The sequence below is a fragment of the Myxine glutinosa genome, chromosome 9 (assembly GCF_964187855.1).
Source record: "Myxine glutinosa chromosome 9, kmMyxGlut1.1, whole genome shotgun sequence".
Taxonomy (NCBI): domain Eukaryota; kingdom Metazoa; phylum Chordata; class Myxini; order Myxiniformes; family Myxinidae; genus Myxine; species Myxine glutinosa.
The window spans coordinates 98,192,590-98,211,833 of record NC_136269.1 but is presented as its reverse complement, the minus strand read 5'-3'; the positions used below and the strand labels follow the sequence as shown (position 1 = coordinate 98,211,833).

Here is a 19,244-nt window from a genome sequence, read left to right as displayed (position 1 = left end):
GCCCTTTGGGGGGCATGATGCATGTGTTTGAATGACCATGCGCTTCCCCCTAGGGGTTGAGGCGCATGTGTATTGTTATGGGGACAGCCTTGTTGACGATGTGCCTTGACCATGGGGTCAAGGTGCACGTCCAAGGCTGTTCAAATGTTTGACTTTTTACCTTTTTTCAGTGTAAAAAAGGCTGGCCTTTTTTGAGCGGGCCCTAAATGCTTAAAGAACTGCATGCATATCGGACCTGGCAGGAGTAATGCCCTGCCGGTGGATTAAGGGGTCTCACTCCTATTAAGAGGAGTGGTCCCAATTGTATGACCATGCATTGTGGCCCTTCGGGGGGCATGATGCATGCGTTTGAATGACCATGCGCTTCCCCCTCGGGGTTGAGGCGCATGTGTATTGTTATGGGGACAGCCTTGTTGACGATGTGCCTTGACCATGGGGTCAAGGTGCACGTCCAAGGCTGTTCAAATGTTTGACTTTTTACCTTTTTTCTTGTAAAAAAGGCAGGCCTTCTCGTGCGGGCCCTAAACGCCGAAGCAAAGAACTGCATGCAAATCGGACCTGGCAGGAGTAATTCCCTGCCGGTGGATTAAGGGGTCTCACTCCTATTAAGAGGAGTGGTCCCACCTGTATGACCATGCATTGTGGCCCATCGGGGGGCATGATGCATGCGTTTGAATGACCATGCGCTTCCCCCTCGGGGTTGAGGCGCATGTGTATTGTTATGGGGACAGCCTTGTTCACGATGTGCCTTGACCATGGGGTCAAGGTGCACGTCCAAGGCTGTTCAAATGTTTGACTTTTTACCTTTTTTCAGTGCAAAAAAGGCAGGCCTTCTCGTGCGGGCCCTAAACGCTGAACAAGAACTGCATGCAAATCGGACCTGGCAGGAGTAATTCCCTGCCAGTGGATTAAGGGGTCTCACTCCTATTAAGAGGAGTGGTCCCACCTGTATGACCATGCATTGTGGCCCTTCGGGGGCATGATGCATGCGTTTGAATGACCATGCGCTTCCCCCTCGGGGTTGAGGCGCATGTGTATTGTAATGGGGACAGCCTTGTTGACGATGTGCCTTGACCATGGGGTCAAGGTGCACGTCCAAGGCTGTTCAAATGTTTGAATTTTTACCTTTTTTCTTGTAAAAAAGGCAGGGCTTCCCTGTGGCCCCCAATACAGAACTGCATGCAAATCGGACCTGGCAGGAGTAATGCCCTGCCGGTGGATTAAGGGGTCTCACTCCTATTAAGAGGAGTGGTCCCAATTGTATGACCATGCATTGTGGCCCTTCGGGGGGCATGATGCATGCGTTTGAATGACCATGCGCTTCCCCCTCGGGGTTGAGGCGCATGTGTATTGTTATGGGGACAGCCTTGTTGACGATGTGCCTTGACCATGGGGTCAAGGTGCACGTCCAAGGCTGTTCAAATGTTTGACTTTTTACCTTTTTTCTTGTAAAAAAGGCAGGCCCTGTCCGGGGCCCTAAAACGGAGGCAAAAAACTGCATGCAAATCGGACCTGGCAGGAGTAATACCCTGCCGGTGGATTAAGGGGTCTCACTCCTATTAAGAGGAGTGGTCCCACCTGTATGACCATGCATTGTGGCCCTTCGGGGGCATGATGCATGCGGTTTGAATGACCATGTGCTTCCCCCTCGGGGTTGAGGCGCATGTGTATTGTTTTGGGGACAGCCTTGTTGACGATGTGCCTTGACCATGGGGTCAAGGTGCACGTCCAAGGCTGTTCAAATGTTTGAGTTTTTACCTTTTTTCACTGTAAAAAAGGCAGGCCTTCGCGGCGGGCCCAAAACGCCGCAAAACTGCATGCAAATCGGACCTGGCAGGAGTAATTCCCTGCCGGTGGATTAAGGGGTCTCACTCCTATTAAGAGGAGTGGTCCCACCTGTATGACCATGCATTGTGGCCCTTCAGGGGCATGATGCATGCGTTTGAATGACCATGCGCTTCCCCCTCGGGGTTGAGGCGCATGTGTATTGTTATGGGGACAGCCTTGTTGACGATGTGCCTTGACCATGGGGTCAAGGTGCACGTCCAAGGCTGTTCAAATGTTTGACTTTTTACCTTTTTTCTTGTAAAAAAGGCAGGCCCTGTCTGGGGCCCTAAAACGGACCGCAAAACTGCATGCAAATCGGACCTGGCAGGAGTAATGCCCTGCCGGTGGATTAAGGGGTCTCACTCCTATTAAGAGGAGTGGTCCCAATTGTATGACCATGCATTGTGGCCCTTCGGGGGGCATGATGCATGCGTTTGAATGACCATGCGCTTCCCCCTCGGGGTTGAGGCACATGTGTATTGTTAAGGGGACAGCCTTGTTGACGATGTGCCTTGACCATGGGGTCAAGGTGCACGTCCAAGGCTGTTCAAATGTTTGACTTTTTACCTTTTTTCTTTGTAAAAAAGGCAGGCCCTGTCCGGGGCCCTAAAACGGAAGCATAAAACTGCATGCAAATCTGACCTGGCAGGAGTAATTCCCTGCCGGTGGATTAAGGGGTCTCACTCCTATTAAGAGGAGTGGTCCCACCTGTATGACCATGCATTGTGGCCCTTTGGGGGGCATGATGCATGTGTTTGAATGACCATGCGCTTCCCCCTCGGGGTTGAGGCGCATGTGTATTGTTATGGGGACAGCCTTGTTGACGTTGTGCCTTGACCATGGGGTCAAGGTGCACGTCCAAGGCTGTTCAAATGTTTGACTTTTTACCTTTTTTCAGTGTAAAAAAGGCTGGCCTTTTTCGTGCGGGCCCTAAACGCCGAAGCATAAAACTGCATGCAAATCTGACCTGGCAGGAGTAATTCCCTGCCGGTGGATTAAGGGGTCTCACTCCTATTAAGAGGAGTGGTCCCACCTGTATGACCATGCATTGTGGCCCTTTGGGGGGCATGATGCATGCGTTTGAATGACCATGCGCTTCCCCCTCGGGGTTGAGGCGCATGTGTATTGTTTTGGGGACAGCCTTGTTGACGATGTGCCTTGACCATGGGGTCAAGGTGCACGTCCAAGGCTGTTCAAATGTTTGAGTTTTTACCTTTTTTCACTGCAAAAAAGGCAGGCCTTCGCGCGGGCCCTAAATGCGCGAAAACTGCATGCAAATCGGACCTGGCAGGAGTAATGCCCTGCCGGTGGATTAAGGGGTCTCACTCCTATTAAGAGGAGTGGTCCCAATTGTATGACCATGCATTGTGGCCCTTCGGGGGGCATGATGCATGCGTTTGAATGACCATGCGCTTCCCCCTCGGGGTTGAGGCGCATGTGTATTGTTATGGGGACAGCCTTGTTGACGATGTGCCTTGACCATGGGGTCAAGGTGCACGTCCAAGGCTGTTCAAATGTTTGACTTTTTACCTTTTTTCTTTGTAAAAAAGGCAGGCCCTGTCCGGGGCCCTAAAACGGAAGCAAAGAACTGCATGCAAATCGGACCTGGCAGGAGTAATTCCCTGCCGGTGGATTAAGGGGTCTCACTCCTATTAAGAGGAGTGGTCCCACCTGTATGACCATGCATTGTGGCCCATCGGGGGGCATGATGCATGCGTTTGAATGACCATGCGCTTCCCCCTCGGGGTTGAGGCGCATGTGTATTGTTATGGGGACAGCCTTGTTGACGATGTGCCTTGACCATGGGGTCAAGGTGCACGTCCAAGGCTGTTCAAATGTTTGACTTTTTACCTTTTTTCAGTGCAAAAAAGGCAGGCCTTCTCGTGCGGGCCCTAAACGCTGAACAAGAACTGCATGCAAATCGGACCTGGCAGGAGTAATTCCCTGCCAGTGGATTAAGGGGTCTCACTCCTATTAAGAGGAGTGGTCCCACCTGTATGACCATGCATTGTGGCCCTTCGGGGGCATGATGCATGCGTTTGAATGACCATGCGCTTCCCCCTCGGGGTTGAGGCGCATGTGTATTGTAATGGGGACAGCCTTGTTGACGATGTGCCTTGACCATGGGGTCAAGGTGCACGTCCAAGGCTGTTCAAATGTTTGAATTTTTACCTTTTTTCTTGTAAAAAAGGCAGGGCTTCCCTGTGGCCCCCAATACAGAACTGCATGCAAATCGGACCTGGCAGGAGTAATGCCCTGCCGGTGGATTAAGGGGTCTCACTCCTATTAAGAGGAGTGGTCCCAATTGTATGACCATGCATTGTGGCCCTTCGGGGGGCATGATGCATGCGTTTGAATGACCATGCGCTTCCCCCTCGGGGTTGAGGCGCATGTGTATTGTTATGGGGACAGCCTTGTTGACGATGTGCCTTGACCATGGGGTCAAGGTGCACGTCCAAGGCTGTTCAAATGTTTGACTTTTTACCTTTTTTCTTGTAAAAAAGGCAGGCCCTGTCCGGGGCCCTAAAACGGAGGCAAAAAACTGCATGCAAATCGGACCTGGCAGGAGTAATACCCTGCCGGTGGATTAAGGGGTCTCACTCCTATTAAGAGGAGTGGTCCCACCTGTATGACCATGCATTGTGGCCCTTCGGGGGCATGATGCATGCGGTTTGAATGACCATGTGCTTCCCCCTCGGGGTTGAGGCGCATGTGTATTGTTTTGGGGACAGCCTTGTTGACGATGTGCCTTGACCATGGGGTCAAGGTGCACGTCCAAGGCTGTTCAAATGTTTGAGTTTTTACCTTTTTTCACTGTAAAAAAGGCAGGCCTTCGCGGCGGGCCCAAAACGCCGCAAAACTGCATGCAAATCGGACCTGGCAGGAGTAATTCCCTGCCGGTGGATTAAGGGGTCTCACTCCTATTAAGAGGAGTGGTCCCACCTGTATGACCATGCATTGTGGCCCTTCAGGGGCATGATGCATGCGTTTGAATGACCATGCGCTTCCCCCTCGGGGTTGAGACGCATGTGTATTGTTATGGGGACAGCCTTGTTGACGATGTGCCTTGACCATGGGGTCAAGGTGCACGTCCAAGGCTGTTCAAATGTTTGACTTTTTACCTTTTTTCTTGTAAAAAAGGCAGGCCCTGTCCGGGGCCCTAAAACGGACCGCAAATCTGCATGCAAATCGGACCTGGCAGGAGTAATGCCCTGCCGGTGGATTAAGGGGTCTCACTCCTATTAAGAGGAGTGGTCCCAATTGTATGACCATGCATTGTGGCCCTTCGGGGGGCATGATGCATGCGTTTGAATGACCATGCGCTTCCCCCTCGGGGTTGAGGCACATGTGTATTGTTAAGGGGACAGCCTTGTTGACGATGTGCCTTGACCATGGGGTCAAGGTGCACGTCCAAGGCTGTTCAAATGTTTGACTTTTTACCTTTTTTCTTTGTAAAAAAGGCAGGCCCTGTCCGGGGCCCTAAAACGGACGCGTAAAACTGCATGCAAATCGGACCTGGCAGGAGTAATTCCCTGCCGGTGGATTAAGGGGTCTCACTCCTATTAAGAGGAGTGGTCCCAACTGTATGACCATGCATTGTGGCCCTTCGGGGGGCATGATGCATGCGTTTGAATGACCATGCGCTTCCCCCTCGGGGTTGAGGCGCATGTGTATTGTTATGGGGACAGCCTTGTTGACGATGTGCCTTGACCATGGGGTCAAGGTGCACGTCCAAGGCTGTTCAAATGTTTGACTTTTTACCTTTTTTCTTGTAAAAAAGGCAGGCCCTGTCCGGGGCCCTAAAACGGACGCGTAAAACTGCATGCAAATCGGACCTGGCAGGAGTAATTCCCTGCCGGTGGATTAAGGGGTCTCACTCCTCTTAAGAGGAGTGGTCCCAACTGTATGACCATGCATTGTGGCCCTTCGGGGGGCATGATGCATGCGTTTGAATGACCATGCGCTTCCCCCTCGGGGTTGAGGCGCATGTGTATTGTTATGGGGACAGCCTTGTTGACGATGTGCCTTGACCATGGGGTCAAGGTGCACGTCCAAGGCTGTTCAAATGTTTGACTTTTTACCTTTTTTCTTGTAAAAAAGGCAGGCCCTATCCGGGGCCCTAAAACGGACGCGTAAAACTGCATGCAAATCGGACCTGGCAGGAGTAATGCCCTGCCGGTGGATTAAGGGGTCTCACTCCTATTAAGAGGAGTGGTCCCAATTGTATGACCATGCATTGTGGCCCTTTGGGGGGCATGATGCATGCGTTTGAATGACCATGCGCTTCCCCCTCGGGGTTGAGGCGCATGTGTATTGTTATGGGGACAGCCTTGTTGACGATGTGCCTTGACCATGGGGTCAAGGTGCACGTCCAAGGCTGTTCAAATGTTTGACTTTTTACCTTTTTTCTTGTAAAAAAGGCAGGCCCTGTCCGGGGCCCTAAAACGGAAGCAACGAACTGCATGCAAATCGGACCTGGCAGGAGTAATTCCCTGCCGGTGGATTAAGGGGTCTCACTCCTATTAAGAGGAGTGGTCCCACCTGTATGACCATGCATTGTGGCCCTTCGGGGGCATGATGCATGCGTTTGAATGACCATGCGCTTCCCCCTCGGGGTTGAGGCGCATGTGTATTGTTATGGGGACAGCCTTGTTGACGTTGTGCCTTGACCATGGGGTCAAGGTGCACGTCCAAGGCTGTTCAAATGTTTGACTTTTTACCTTTTTTCATAGTAAAAAAGGCAGGGCTTCCCTGTGGCCCCCAATACAGGTAAATAAAACTGCATGCAAATCGGACCTGGCAGGAGTAATGCCCTGCCGGTGGATTAAGGGGTCTCACTCCTATTAAGAGGAGTGGTCCCAACTGTATGACCATGCATTGTGGCCCTTCGGGGGGCATGATGCATGCGTTTGAATGACCATGCGCTTCCCCCTCGGGGTTGAGGCGCATGTGTATTGTTATGGGGACAGCCTTGTTGACGTTGTGCCTTGACCATGGGGTCAAGGTGCACGTCCAAGGCTGTTCAAATGTTTGACTTTTTACCTTTTTTCATAGTAAAAAAGGCAGGGCTTCCCTGTGGCCCCCAATACAGACGCGTAGAACTGCATGCAAATCGGACCTGGCAGGAGTAATGCCCTGCCGGTGGATTAAGGGGTCTCACTCCTATTAAGAGGAGTGGTCCCAACTGTATGACCATGCATTGTGGCCCTTCGGGGGGCATGATGCATGCGTTTGAATGACCATGCGCTTCCCCCTCGGGGTTGAGGCGCATGTGTATTGTTATGGGGACAGCCTTGTTGACGTTGTGCCTTGACCATGGGGTCAAGGTGCACGTCCGAGGCTGTTCAAATGTTTGGCTTTTTACCTTTTTTCATCGTAAAAAAGGCAGGCCTTCCGTGTGGGCCCTAAACATGTGTAGAACTGCATGCAAATCGGACCTGTCAGGAGTAATGCCCTGCCGGTGGATTAAGGGGTCTCACTCCTATTAAGAGGAGTGGTCCCAATTGTATGACCATGCATTGTGGCCCTTCGGGGGGCATGATGCATTCGTTTGAATGACCATGCGCTTCCCCCTCGGGGTTGAGGCGCATGTGTATTGTTATGGGGACAGCCTTGTTGACGATGTGCCTTGACCATGGGGTCAAGGTGCACATCCAAGGCTGTTCAAATGTTTGACTTTTTACCTTTTTTCAGTGTAAAAAAGGCTGGCCTTTTTTGAGCGGGCCCTAAACGCTTAAAGAACTGCATGCAAATCGGACCTGGCAGGAGTAATTCCCTGCCGGTGGATTAAGGGGTCTCACTCCTATTAAGAGGAGTGGTGCCAATTGTATGACCATGCATTGTGGCCCTTCGGGGGCATGATGCATGCGTTTGAATGACCATGCGCTTCCCCCTCGGGGTTGAGGCGCATGTGTATTGTTATGGGGACAGCCTTGTTGACGATGTGCCTTGACCATGGGGTCAAGGTGCACGTCCAAGGCTGTTCAAATGTTTGACTTTTTACCTTTTTTCAGTGTAAAAAAGACTGGCCTTTTTTGAGCGGGCCCTAAACGCTTAAAGAACTGCATGCAAATCGGACCTGGCAGGAGTAATTCCCTGCCGGTGGATTAAGGGGTCTCACTCCTATTAAGAGGAGTGGTCCCAATTGTATGACCATGCATTGTGGCCCTTTGGGGGGCATGATGCATGCGTTTGAATGACCATGCGCTTCCCCCTCGGGGTTGAGGCGCATGTGTATTGTTATGGGGACAGCCTTGTTGACGATGTGCCTTGACCATGGGGTCAAGGTGCACGTCCAAGGCTGTTCAAATGTTTGACTTTTTACCTTTTTTCAGTGTAAAAAAGGCTGGCCTTTTTTGAGCGGGCCCTAAACGCTTAAAGAACTGCATGCATATCGGACCTGGCAGGAGTAATGCCCTGCCGGTGGATTAAGGGGTCTCACTCCTATTAAGAGGAGTGGTCCCAATTGTATGACCATGCATTGTGGCCCTTCGGGGGGCATGATGCATGCGTTTGAATGACCATGCGCTTCCCCCTCGGGGTTGAGGCGCATGTGTATTGTTATGGGGACAGCCTTGTTGACGATGTGCCTTGACCATGGGGTCAAGGTGCACGTCCAAGGCTGTTCAAATGTTTGACTTTTTACCTTTTTTCTTGTAAAAAAGGCAGGCCTTCTCGTGCGGGCCCTAAACGCCGAAGCAAAGAACTGCATGCAAATCGGACCTGGCAGGAGTAATTCCCTGCCGGTGGATTAAGGGGTCTCACTCCTATTAAGAGGAGTGGTCCCACCTTTATGACCATGCATTGTGGCCCATCGGGGGGCATGATGCATGCGTTTGAATGACCATGCGCTTCCCCCTCGGGGTTGAGGCGCATGTGTATTGTTATGGGGACAGCCTTGTTGACGATGTGCCTTGACCATGGGGTCAAGGTGCACGTCCAAGGCTGTTCAAATGTTTGACTTTTTACCTTTTTTCAGTGCAAAAAAGGCAGGCCTTCTCGTGCGGGCCCTAAACGCTGAACAAGAACTGCATGCAAATCGGACCTGGCAGGAGTAATTCCCTGCCAGTGGATTAAGGGGTCTCACTCCTATTAAGAGGAGTGGTCCCACCTGTATGCATTGTGGCCCTTCGGGGGCATGATGCATGCGTTTGAATGACCATGCGCTTCCCCCTCGGGGTTGAGGCGCATGTGTATTGTAATGGGGACAGCCTTGTTGACGATGTGCCTTGACCATGGGGTCAAGGTGCACGTCCAAGGCTGTTCAAATGTTTGAATTTTTACCTTTTTTCTTGTAAAAAAGGCAGGGCTTCCCTGTGGCCCCCAATACAGAACTGCATGCAAATCGGACCTGGCAGGAGTAATGCCCTGCCGGTGGATTAAGGGGTCTCACTCCTATTAAGAGGAGTGGTCCCACCTGTATGACCATGCATTGTGGCCCTTCAGGGGCATGATGCATGCGTTTGAATGACCATGCGCTTCCCCCTCGGGGTTGAGGCGCATGTGTATTGTTATGGGGACAGCCTTGTTGACGATGTGCCTTGACCATGGGGTCAAGGTGCACGTCCAAGGCTGTTCAAATGTTTGACTTTTTACCTTTTTTCAGTGTAAAAAAGACTGGCCTTTTTTGAGCGGGCCCTAAACGCTTAAAGAACTGCATGCAAATCGGACCTGGCAGGAGTAATTCCCTGCCGGTGGATTAAGGGGTCTCACTCCTATTAAGAGGAGTGGTCCCAATTGTATGACCATGCATTGTGGCCCTTTGGGGGGCATGATGCATGCGTTTGAATGACCATGCGCTTCCCCCTCGGGGTTGAGGCGCATGTGTATTGTTATGGGGACAGCCTTGTTGACGATGTGCCTTGACCATGGGGTCAAGGTGCACGTCCAAGGCTGTTCAAATGTTTGACTTTTTACCTTTTTTCAGTGTAAAAAAGGCTGGCCTTTTTTGAGTGGGCCCTAAACGCTTAAAGAACTGCATGCATATCGGACCTGGCAGGAGTAATGCCCTGCCGGTGGATTAAGGGGTCTCACTCCTATTAAGAGGAGTGGTCCCAATTGTATGACCATGCATTGTGGCCCTTCGGGGGGCATGATGCATGCGTTTGAATGACCATGCGCTTCCCCCTCGGGGTTGAGGCGCATGTGTATTGTTATGGGGACAGCCTTGTTGACGATGTGCCTTGACCATGGGGTCAAGGTGCACGTCCAAGGCTGTTCAAATGTTTGACTTTTTACCTTTTTTCTTGTAAAAAAGGCAGGCCTTCTCGTGCGGGCCCTAAACGCCGAAGCAAAGAACTGCATGCAAATCGGACCTGGCAGGAGTAATTCCCTGCCGGTGGATTAAGGGGTCTCACTCCTATTAAGAGGAGTGGTCCCACCTGTATGACCATGCATTGTGGCCCATCGGGGGGCATGATGCATGCGTTTGAATGACCATGCGCTTCCCCCTCGGGGTTGAGGCGCATGTGTATTGTTATGGGGACAGCCTTGTTGACGATGTGCCTTGACCATGGGGTCAAGGTGCACGTCCAAGGCTGTTCAAATGTTTGACTTTTTACCTTTTTTCAGTGCAAAAAAGGCAGGCCTTCTCGTGCGGGCCCTAAACGCTGAACAAGAACTGCATGCAAATCGGACCTGGCAGGAGTAATTCCCTGCCAGTGGATTAAGGGGTCTCACTCCTATTAAGAGGAGTGGTCCCACCTGTATGACCATGCATTGTGGCCCTTCGGGGGCATGATGCATGCGTTTGAATGACCATGCGCTTCCCCCTCGGGGTTGAGGCGCATGTGTATTGTAATGGGGACAGCCTTGTTGACGATGTGCCTTGACCATGGGGTCAAGGTGCACGTCCAAGGCTGTTCAAATGTTTGACTTTTTACCTTTTTTCAGTGTAAAAAAGGCTGGCCTTTTTTGAGCGGGCCCTAAACGCTTAAAGAACTGCATGCAAATCGGACCTGGCAGGAGTAATGCCCTGCCGGTGGATTAAGGGGTCTCACTCCTATTAAGAGGAGTGGTCCCAATTGTATGACCATGCATTGTGGCCCTTCGGGGGGCATGATGCATGCGTTTGAATGACCATGCGCTTCCCCCTTGGGGTAGAGGCGCATGTGTATTGTTATGGGGACAGCCTTCTTGACGTTGTGCCTTGACCATGGGGTCAAGGTGCACGTCCAAGGCTGTTCAAATGTTTGACTTTTTACCTTTTTTCATAGTAAAAAAGGCAGGGCTTCCCTGTGGCCCCAAAACAGGAAAAAAAACTGCATGCAAATCGGACCTGGCAGGAGTAATGCCCTGCCGGTGGATTAAGGGGTCTCACTCCTATTAAGAGGAGTGGTCCCAATTGTATGACCATGCATTGTGGCCCTTCGGGGGGCATGATGCATGCGTTTGAATGACCATGCGCTTCCCCCTCGGGGTTGAGGCGCATGTGTATTGTTATGGGGACAGCCTTGTTGACGATGTGCCTTGACCATGGGGTCAAGGTGCACGTCCAAGGCTGTTCAAATGTTTGACTTTTTACCTTTTTTCGTGTAAAAAAGGCAGGCCCTGCCCGGGGCCCTAAAACGGGTTCTCAAGCCTGCAAAATCGGACCTGGCAGGAGTAATGCCCTGCTGGTGGATTAAGGGGTCTCACTCCTATTAAGAGGAGTGGTCCCAATTGTATGACCATGCATTGTGGCCCTTTGGGGGCATGATGCATGCGTTTGAATGACCATGCGCTTCCCCTCTCGGGGTTGAGGCGCATGTGTATTGTTATGGGGACAGCCTTGTTGACGATGTGCCTTGACCATGGGGTCAAGGTGCACGTCCGAGGCTGTTCAAATGTTTGACTTTTTACCTTTTTTCACAAGCAAAAAAGGCAGGCCTTGGCTATGGCCCTAAAACAGCTCGCAGGCTTGCATGCAAATCGGACCTGGCAGGAGTAATGCCCTGCTGGTGGATTAAGGGGTCTTACTCCTATTAAGAGGAGTGGTCCCAATTGTATGACCATGCATTGTGGCCCTTCGGGGGCATGATGCATGTGTTTGAATGACCATGTGCTTCCCTCTCGGGGTTGAGGCGCATGTGTATTGTTATGGGGACAGCCTTGTTGACGTTGTGCCTTGGCCATGGGGTCAAGGTGCACGTCCGAGGCTGTTCGAATGTTTGACTTTTTACCTTTTTTCTCAAGCAAAAAAGGCAGGCCCTCACTGGGGCCCTAAAACAGTGATCAAGCCTGCAAAATCGGACCTGGCAGGAGTAATGCCCTGCTGGTGGATTAAGGGGTCTTACTCCTATTAAGAGGAGTGGTCCCAATTGTATGACCATGCATTGTGGCCCTTCGGGGGCATGATGCATGTGTTTGAATGACCATGTGCTTCCCCCTCGGGGTTGAGGCGCATGTGTATTGTTATGGGGACAGCCTTGTTGACGTTGTGCCTTGGCCATGGGGTCAAGGTGCACGTCCGAGGCTGTTCGAATGTTTGACTTTTTACCTTTTTTCACAAGCAAAAAAGGCAGGCCCTCACTGGGGCCCTAAAACAGTGCAAATTGGACCTGGCAGGAGTAATGCCCTGCTGGTGGATTAAAGGGTCTTACTCCTATTGAGAGGAGTGGTCCCAACTGTATGACCATGCATTGTGGCCCTTCGGGGGCATGATGCATGTGTTTGAATGACCATGTGCTTCCCCCTCGGGGTTGAGGCGCATGTGTATTGTTATGGGGACAGCCTTGTTGACGTTGTGCCTTGGCCATGGGGTCAAGGTGCACGTCCGAGGCTGTTCGAATGTTTGACTTTTTACCTTTTTTCACAAGCAAAAAAGGCAGGCCTTGACTGGGGCCCTAAAACAGTCAGTAGACCTGCATGCAAATCGGACCTGGCAGGAGTAATGCCCTGCTGGTGGATTAAGGGGTCTTACTCCTATTATGAGGAGTGGTCCCAATTGTATGACCATGCATTGTGGCCCTTCGGGGGCATGATGCATGTGTTTGAATGACCATGTGCTTCCCCCTCGGGGTTGAGGCGCATGTGTATTGTTATGGGGACAGCCTTGTTGACGTTGTGCCTTGGCCATGGGGTCAAGGTGCACGTCCGAGGCTGTTCGAATGTTTGACTTTTTACCTTTTTTCACAAGCAAAAAAGGCAGGCCCTGACTGGGGCCCTAAAACAGTCAATAAGCCCGAAATCTGGATTGGCGGCTCTGCTTGATGTTTAGCCAATGGGAACCAATGAATAAATCTCTGTCTGTTGACAGAGTGGCCGGGCTGAGGCCTCCAGAAGACCCTTTGGGTCGGAGGTGACGCTTTGGTCTAGGACTTCGGTCCACAGGAGATCGGGACAGCGCTCGTCACGCTGTTATGTTCGTTGATTATTTATATATATATATATATATATATATATATATATATATATATATATATATATATATAATATATATTGTTCGTTTGTGGGGGTCGGGGATGAAACACCCTAGTACAGATATAATTGTGTCGTATTAACATGGACTGCATGCGAGTAGGAAACCATCTCGATGTATGCAAGTAGAAAAACTGTCAGCTTAAGATTGTTTATGTGTTCTTCACATGGGGGGTGAAGACATGCTAATTAGCTCTAGGGTTTAAGATTAATTTCCCCAGTATGTGATTGCCTCCTGTAATTCCCCTGATGTTCTTACAATTATAACAAGCCGGCCATAAAAACCCATATCTTTACAATGACAACAACAACAATAACAACAAGCAAATACCGGCATAAATGCCGGACATTACGATCTACAAGTAAACCCCACTTCGAAGGAATCGTAATGGACAATTAACCCCGCCTCACCAACCGACTAAGGAAAAAGGCCCCGCCCAGTAGAGGCGGAGCATCGGTGGGCGGTCAAGATCGCCGTTAGGCCCCGCCCTGAAGTGCATGATTGGTGAGGGTCAGGCTGCTTGCTCACGCCTGGGCGTTTTCGATGCCATTTGTTGGAGCGTTACCTGCGCGGGCGGCTGCACAGATTGCCGCGGCCATCAAGTTCCCAGGCGCATTTTGAGACGCAAGCTGAGTGCCGGCCGATATAAAAAGAGCATCATTGGTTCACGAGTTATCAAGTGACCACTATATTCGTCATGTGTGTGTATCTGTCTGTGTATGTGTGTGTGTCTGTGTGTGTGTCTGTCTGTCCACAGCATAACTACCCGATGATATCATCCGATCTTGATGAAACTTGGGTGGGAGGTTGATATCATGATCTAGTTGTGTCCTGCCTAGAGTGGGCGTATTGCGCCCATTGTGGGTGGAGCCACACCCCAAAAAGACGTCTTTTAGGGGGTAATCGAGTTCAAGCTACATCTTATCCGAGGGGTTTGGTGGAATCTGACAGGGTTTTCGATATTTGGTTAGGCCAATGTCATGTGTCTAGCCCCACGGAGCTTTTCATTTCATTTGTTTAAAATTTTTTCATTTTTTTTTTCATTTCATTTTTCACTGAATTTTCGGTATTGTGTAGCTAACTAACCTCATAACTGATTATACATTATTTTCTATCTCATTTCAAGGTCAGTAACCTTCGGTTTGACATTTCTGGGCCTGGCCTGTCCGGGCCTGTTTCTGTTATAGTCCGTCCTTTGTCATTGAATACCGCTCGCTCGTGAACCATCATCGTCTCCTGACTTGTTTTATTTTATTTTATCATTCCCCTTGTGTGTTTTTGTGTCAGTATGGAGAGTCCCTCAAAGTAGCAAACAATTGATGTTTACCTCAACATTCATTTTATTTCGAGCATTAATTTCATTAAATCCATTATTGCACATTTCATTTGTTGTGTCGTGTTTCTTTGTACGTGGGTTTTGGAGATAAGCTCTGTGAGCTCCATGCAGGTAAGCACCCTGATTCCTATGCCCACGCACAACGGACTGACCACCAATTTGGGGAATTCGCCTCGAAGTAAAGACCGACTGGCTGGTCCGAGGCTGGTTTTCATCTCGGCCACGGACTTAACAACATGTATATATATATAGAGCAATGGGCTTGTTTTAGCTGAGGATCATGACTGTACCTGAGTTGCTGTGTTGTCATGATTTACACCAATCATAATACAAACAATTATTTTGCACAAATTTATTTGTAGTGTTTGTGATATAACATTTTTATAAGCAATTTAAGTAGAAGATTTAGGTTGAAAAAATATTTTTAAGAATTCAAAAAAGAACCCCTCAGCATGTACATATGGGAGGGGGAGGTGCAGACTAGAAGTTTGGGCTGATTACACCTCACCACCAGGTAATTCAAAACACCTCTCCACCACGAAATTCAAAATACCTCACCACCACGTAATTCAAAAAACCTCACCACCACGTAATTCAAAACACCTCACCACCACGGAAACAAAAGTTTGAGGGAGTAGTTCAGTGACAACACACACTGCCCAGATATGTAGATATATAGATAAATGACTGTACCTGAGTTGCTGTTTTGTCATGGTTTACACCAATCATAATACAAACAATTATTTTGCACAAATGTATTTGTAACATATGTGATATTACATTTTATAAACAATTGAAGTTGAAAAAAAAGTTTTTCAAAAACAAATTTCAATTTGTTTTTTTTATTTCAAAAAATATACCCTTAGGAAACACCTACACGGGAGAGATAGGTGCACACCAGAAGTTTGGTACGATTTCACAAAAGTTTGAGGGAGTAGTTCAGTGCCAAGACAACACAGACACTGCCAGATATATATATATATATATATATATATATATATATATATATATATATATATATATATATACATACAGTCACGTGAAAAAGTAAGTACACCCCATGTAAAGTTTTGACTTTTTCAACATATTTCAACATACAGCTATTTAATCTTCATTTCAACAATATTGACAGATAAAGGTGATATAATATAACAAATATCATGAAACATTTACATTTTGTAGTCCATTGTATAATTTAAATAAACATAAATACAAATTTCGCATGTGGAAAAAGTAAGTACACCCCTACATTTATCACTACTTCAAATACATAAAATTAGAATCAGGTGCACCATTTCAGGTGCAAATGATTAGAACATCGTTAGAGAGGATCTTGGAGGAACCTGTCTTATTTAAACCTCAGACATTTAGTTTTGTTTGCTCTTTGTTGTTGAAGTGTGCGGCATCACCATGCCTAGATCAAAAGAGCTCTCTGAGGCCTTCAGAAAAAAGGTTGTAGATGCCTCCGAGTCTGGGGAGGGATTTAAAAAGATCTCCAAACAATATGAAATCAATCATTCGACTGTCCAAAATATCATCTACAAGTGGAGAAGATTCCAAACCAACTGCCAACTTGTTCAGGCCAGGGCGCCCCAGCAAGTTTAGCCCAAGAGCAGACCGCAAGATGCTGAAAGAAGTCTCTAAGAACCCCAGAATGTCATCACGGGACCTACAGGTAGCTCTTGCCACTGTTGATGTCAAAGTGCACGAGTCTACCATTAGAAAGAGGCTGCACAAATTTGATCTACATGGGAGGTGTGCCAGGAGGAAACCTTTGCTGTCCAGAAAGAACATCAGGGCAAGACTAAAGTTTGCCAATGAACACCGAGGCAAAGACCAGCACTTCTGGAACAATGTGCTCTGAACAGATGAGTCAAAGGTAGAGCTATTTGGCCACAGTACCAGAAGACATGTTTGGCAAAAACCAAAGACAGCATTTGACCACAATAACCTGATACCAACTGTAAAGCATGGTGGTGGAAATATTATGGTTTGAGGCAGCTTTGCTGCATTAGGGCCTTGGCAGCTCACCATCATAGAATCCACTATGAATTCTTCATTGTACCAGAGGGTGCTTGAGGATAATGCGAGGCCATCTGCCGGAAAGTTGAAGCTCAACCGAAGGTGGACCTTGCAGCATGACAATGACCCTAAACATACCAGTAAATTCACCAAGGAATGGCTGAAAAGAAAGAAATGGAGGGTTCTGGAATGGCCAAGTCAAAGCCCGGATCTAAATCCCATCGATACGTTGTGGGGGGATTTGAAACGAGCTGTGCATGCAAGAAACCCCTCAAACATCACACAGCTGAAAGAATTCTGCATGGAGGAGTGGGAAAAATTTCTTCCAGTCGATGTCAGAGACTGGTAGACAGTTATAAGAAACGCCTACTTGAGGTTGTTTCTGCCAAAGGGGGCAATACCACCTATTAGAGCCAAGGGTGTACTTACTTTTTCCACATGCGAAATTTTCATTTATGTTTATTTAAATTGTACAATGGACTACAAAATGTAAATGTTTCATTATATTTGTTATATTATATCACCTTTATCTATCAATATTGTTGACATGAAGATAAAATAGCTGTATGTTGAAATATGTTGAAAAAGTCAAAACTTTACATGGGGTGTACTTACTTTTTCACGTGACTGTATGTACATACATACACAGTGAAACTGCACAGGTACTGTTCCTGTTAGATATGATCATTAAGTCACTCAAATGGACATGTTACAAAGAGCCAGTGAATTGTTATTACAACAGGACATTCTGGGACCCAGCACAACCAGGGCAAATGAAAATAAAGCAAAAATATAATCTATACGTCACAAGTACTATGCACAGAATGTTTAAAAAAACAAAAAAGCGTGTTGGTAAATTCGGTTTGAGTCCAACGGAATTTATTTTAGGATTGTGTGAACGTATCAGCATACTGGAATTTCTGCAAGTGTAAAACATCCCACTCAAAATGAACGAGGTGTCAGGAGGACTCGAAACTGACGTGGCACAAACTCGGCTTATGGTGTTTCTCACAAAGCAGTTTACAAAAAAAAATTCAAATTGTACTTACATTCTGACCTGCTTGTTTATTACAGCCAGTTACCTGCCTGGTGGAAAATGCTGGTCACATTGCAGGTTCAGCTGCATTTGGTTCTCTCTAGGTCTAGAGGAGCTATTATGACTTGAGCGCGAGGATTACAAAACAGGCACATTAAACAAGACTATAAACCGTCTCTATGTTTAAGATCACTTCGTGAGGAAAAAAAATCCCATGATTTATATAGCATGTCGACCTCTGTTTGTGTAGAAATGAGACACATGGCACCCTCTCATCGGTCAAAGGTCATGGTATGAAGCGTAAGGGCAATTGGAATAAAAACCAGCTCCATGTTGTTAAACGTAACAGTTTTGCCCTGGAAGAGCAGGAGAGCAGAAGTTCACACGTTGTTTGAGACGAGTGTGACATCGTAGCTTTAGCCCTATCTTTATAACGCCGAGCCGTCATCTACGGACTTGACTGGTGCAAGTCCCCTTTGCTTGAAGTGCTGCATGACTTGCATTGGAAGTTCAGCCAGGACGCTTTTGGCCAGAGCTTGCTTTGGCATCTGCAAATAATAGGAAAACAATTCACCGAAGGGGTTATCACTGTGTCTCCAACGCAACCTCAATGGGTTTACCTGGACTTTGAATGTGGGCGAAGCGAAATATTGCAACAAGCTTATTAAGAAAAGTCTGCTTGTACTTGTTGAGTAACTCACACCAAGAAACTGTCGGAAAGGAACAAACTGGACAATGTCGTGAGCAGCTGCCTCTCCTGTGGATGCCGTCAGCACCTAAAAGCCAACATAAATCAATTAACTTGGCCATAGGGAACGGCGATATATTGCTATTCTAGTACCACTTATATCGGCATAAGTTTTCATATTGATATATTGGAAATTTGAAAATTTGAACAGTATATTGGAAATTTGAATTTGTATTGGAAATTTGAACATACCAGTATACCGAAAAATATTGATATGAAAAGAAAAATCGGTATATCCACAAAAATATTGGTATATCAGCAACAGATCAATGAAAGGTGTTTACAACCATTAAATACCACACATGTTTTAAAAGCTCTGATGCACCCGGCTACACCTGGAACAGTGGAATGTACGATGTCGAGACGTACCACGAAGTAGGTAGAACAGGTTTTAACTTTTAACCCTCACCACAATATGAGTAATTGCACTTTTCTTTGCCCTTGCTAGGTTGCATCAAACACCCCGTTTTTGAAAAATATTCTCTTTTTATTATTACATTCATTTAGTCGTACATTTTTACGGTGCAGCCCATAGGGAAAAGCTGTCCAGAACAGTGTTTGTCTGTCCGTATGTATGTATGTCCCGTCCCCTCAAACGTACACCAATCAGAGCTGAGGATCTGGTCACATGACAGGGGTGATGTGATGTCATTCGGGTACCCATGCTACTAATGGTTTGCTTTGGCCAAATGCAAGATTTTTCGAATTTCTGTAAAAGTAAGAACACTTTCTTACAGTAATTCAGGGTCAATGATTCCAAAAATGGCCTCTAAAAGGTGGTAGATTCAAAATTGGAAAAAATTTAGTTCCACTTTTTCTTTTGAAAATTTGGGTAATCGGGTAACCAACAAACGAAAAAAAGGCAACAATTCAATTT

At 47.8% G+C, this 19,244-nt stretch overlaps 2 protein-coding genes across 2 annotated transcripts in view; one reads left to right on the top strand and one right to left on the bottom strand.

Moving 5' to 3' along the window:
- The window catches only part of HERPUD2 (HERPUD family member 2), a 343,531-nt gene that overhangs the window by 77,608 nt on the left and 246,679 nt on the right, over window positions 1–19,244 (top strand). The window lies entirely within an intron of this gene.
- Window positions 17,441–19,244, bottom strand: part of LOC137435197 (copine-2) — a 76,840-nt gene continuing 75,036 nt past the window's right edge. The window contains 2 exon segments of the mRNA XM_078784556.1: window positions 17,441–18,167; window positions 18,321–18,395. Coding sequence (XP_078640682.1) covers window positions 18,048–18,167; window positions 18,321–18,395 — 195 coding nt within the window. The 3' untranslated portion in view covers window positions 17,441–18,047.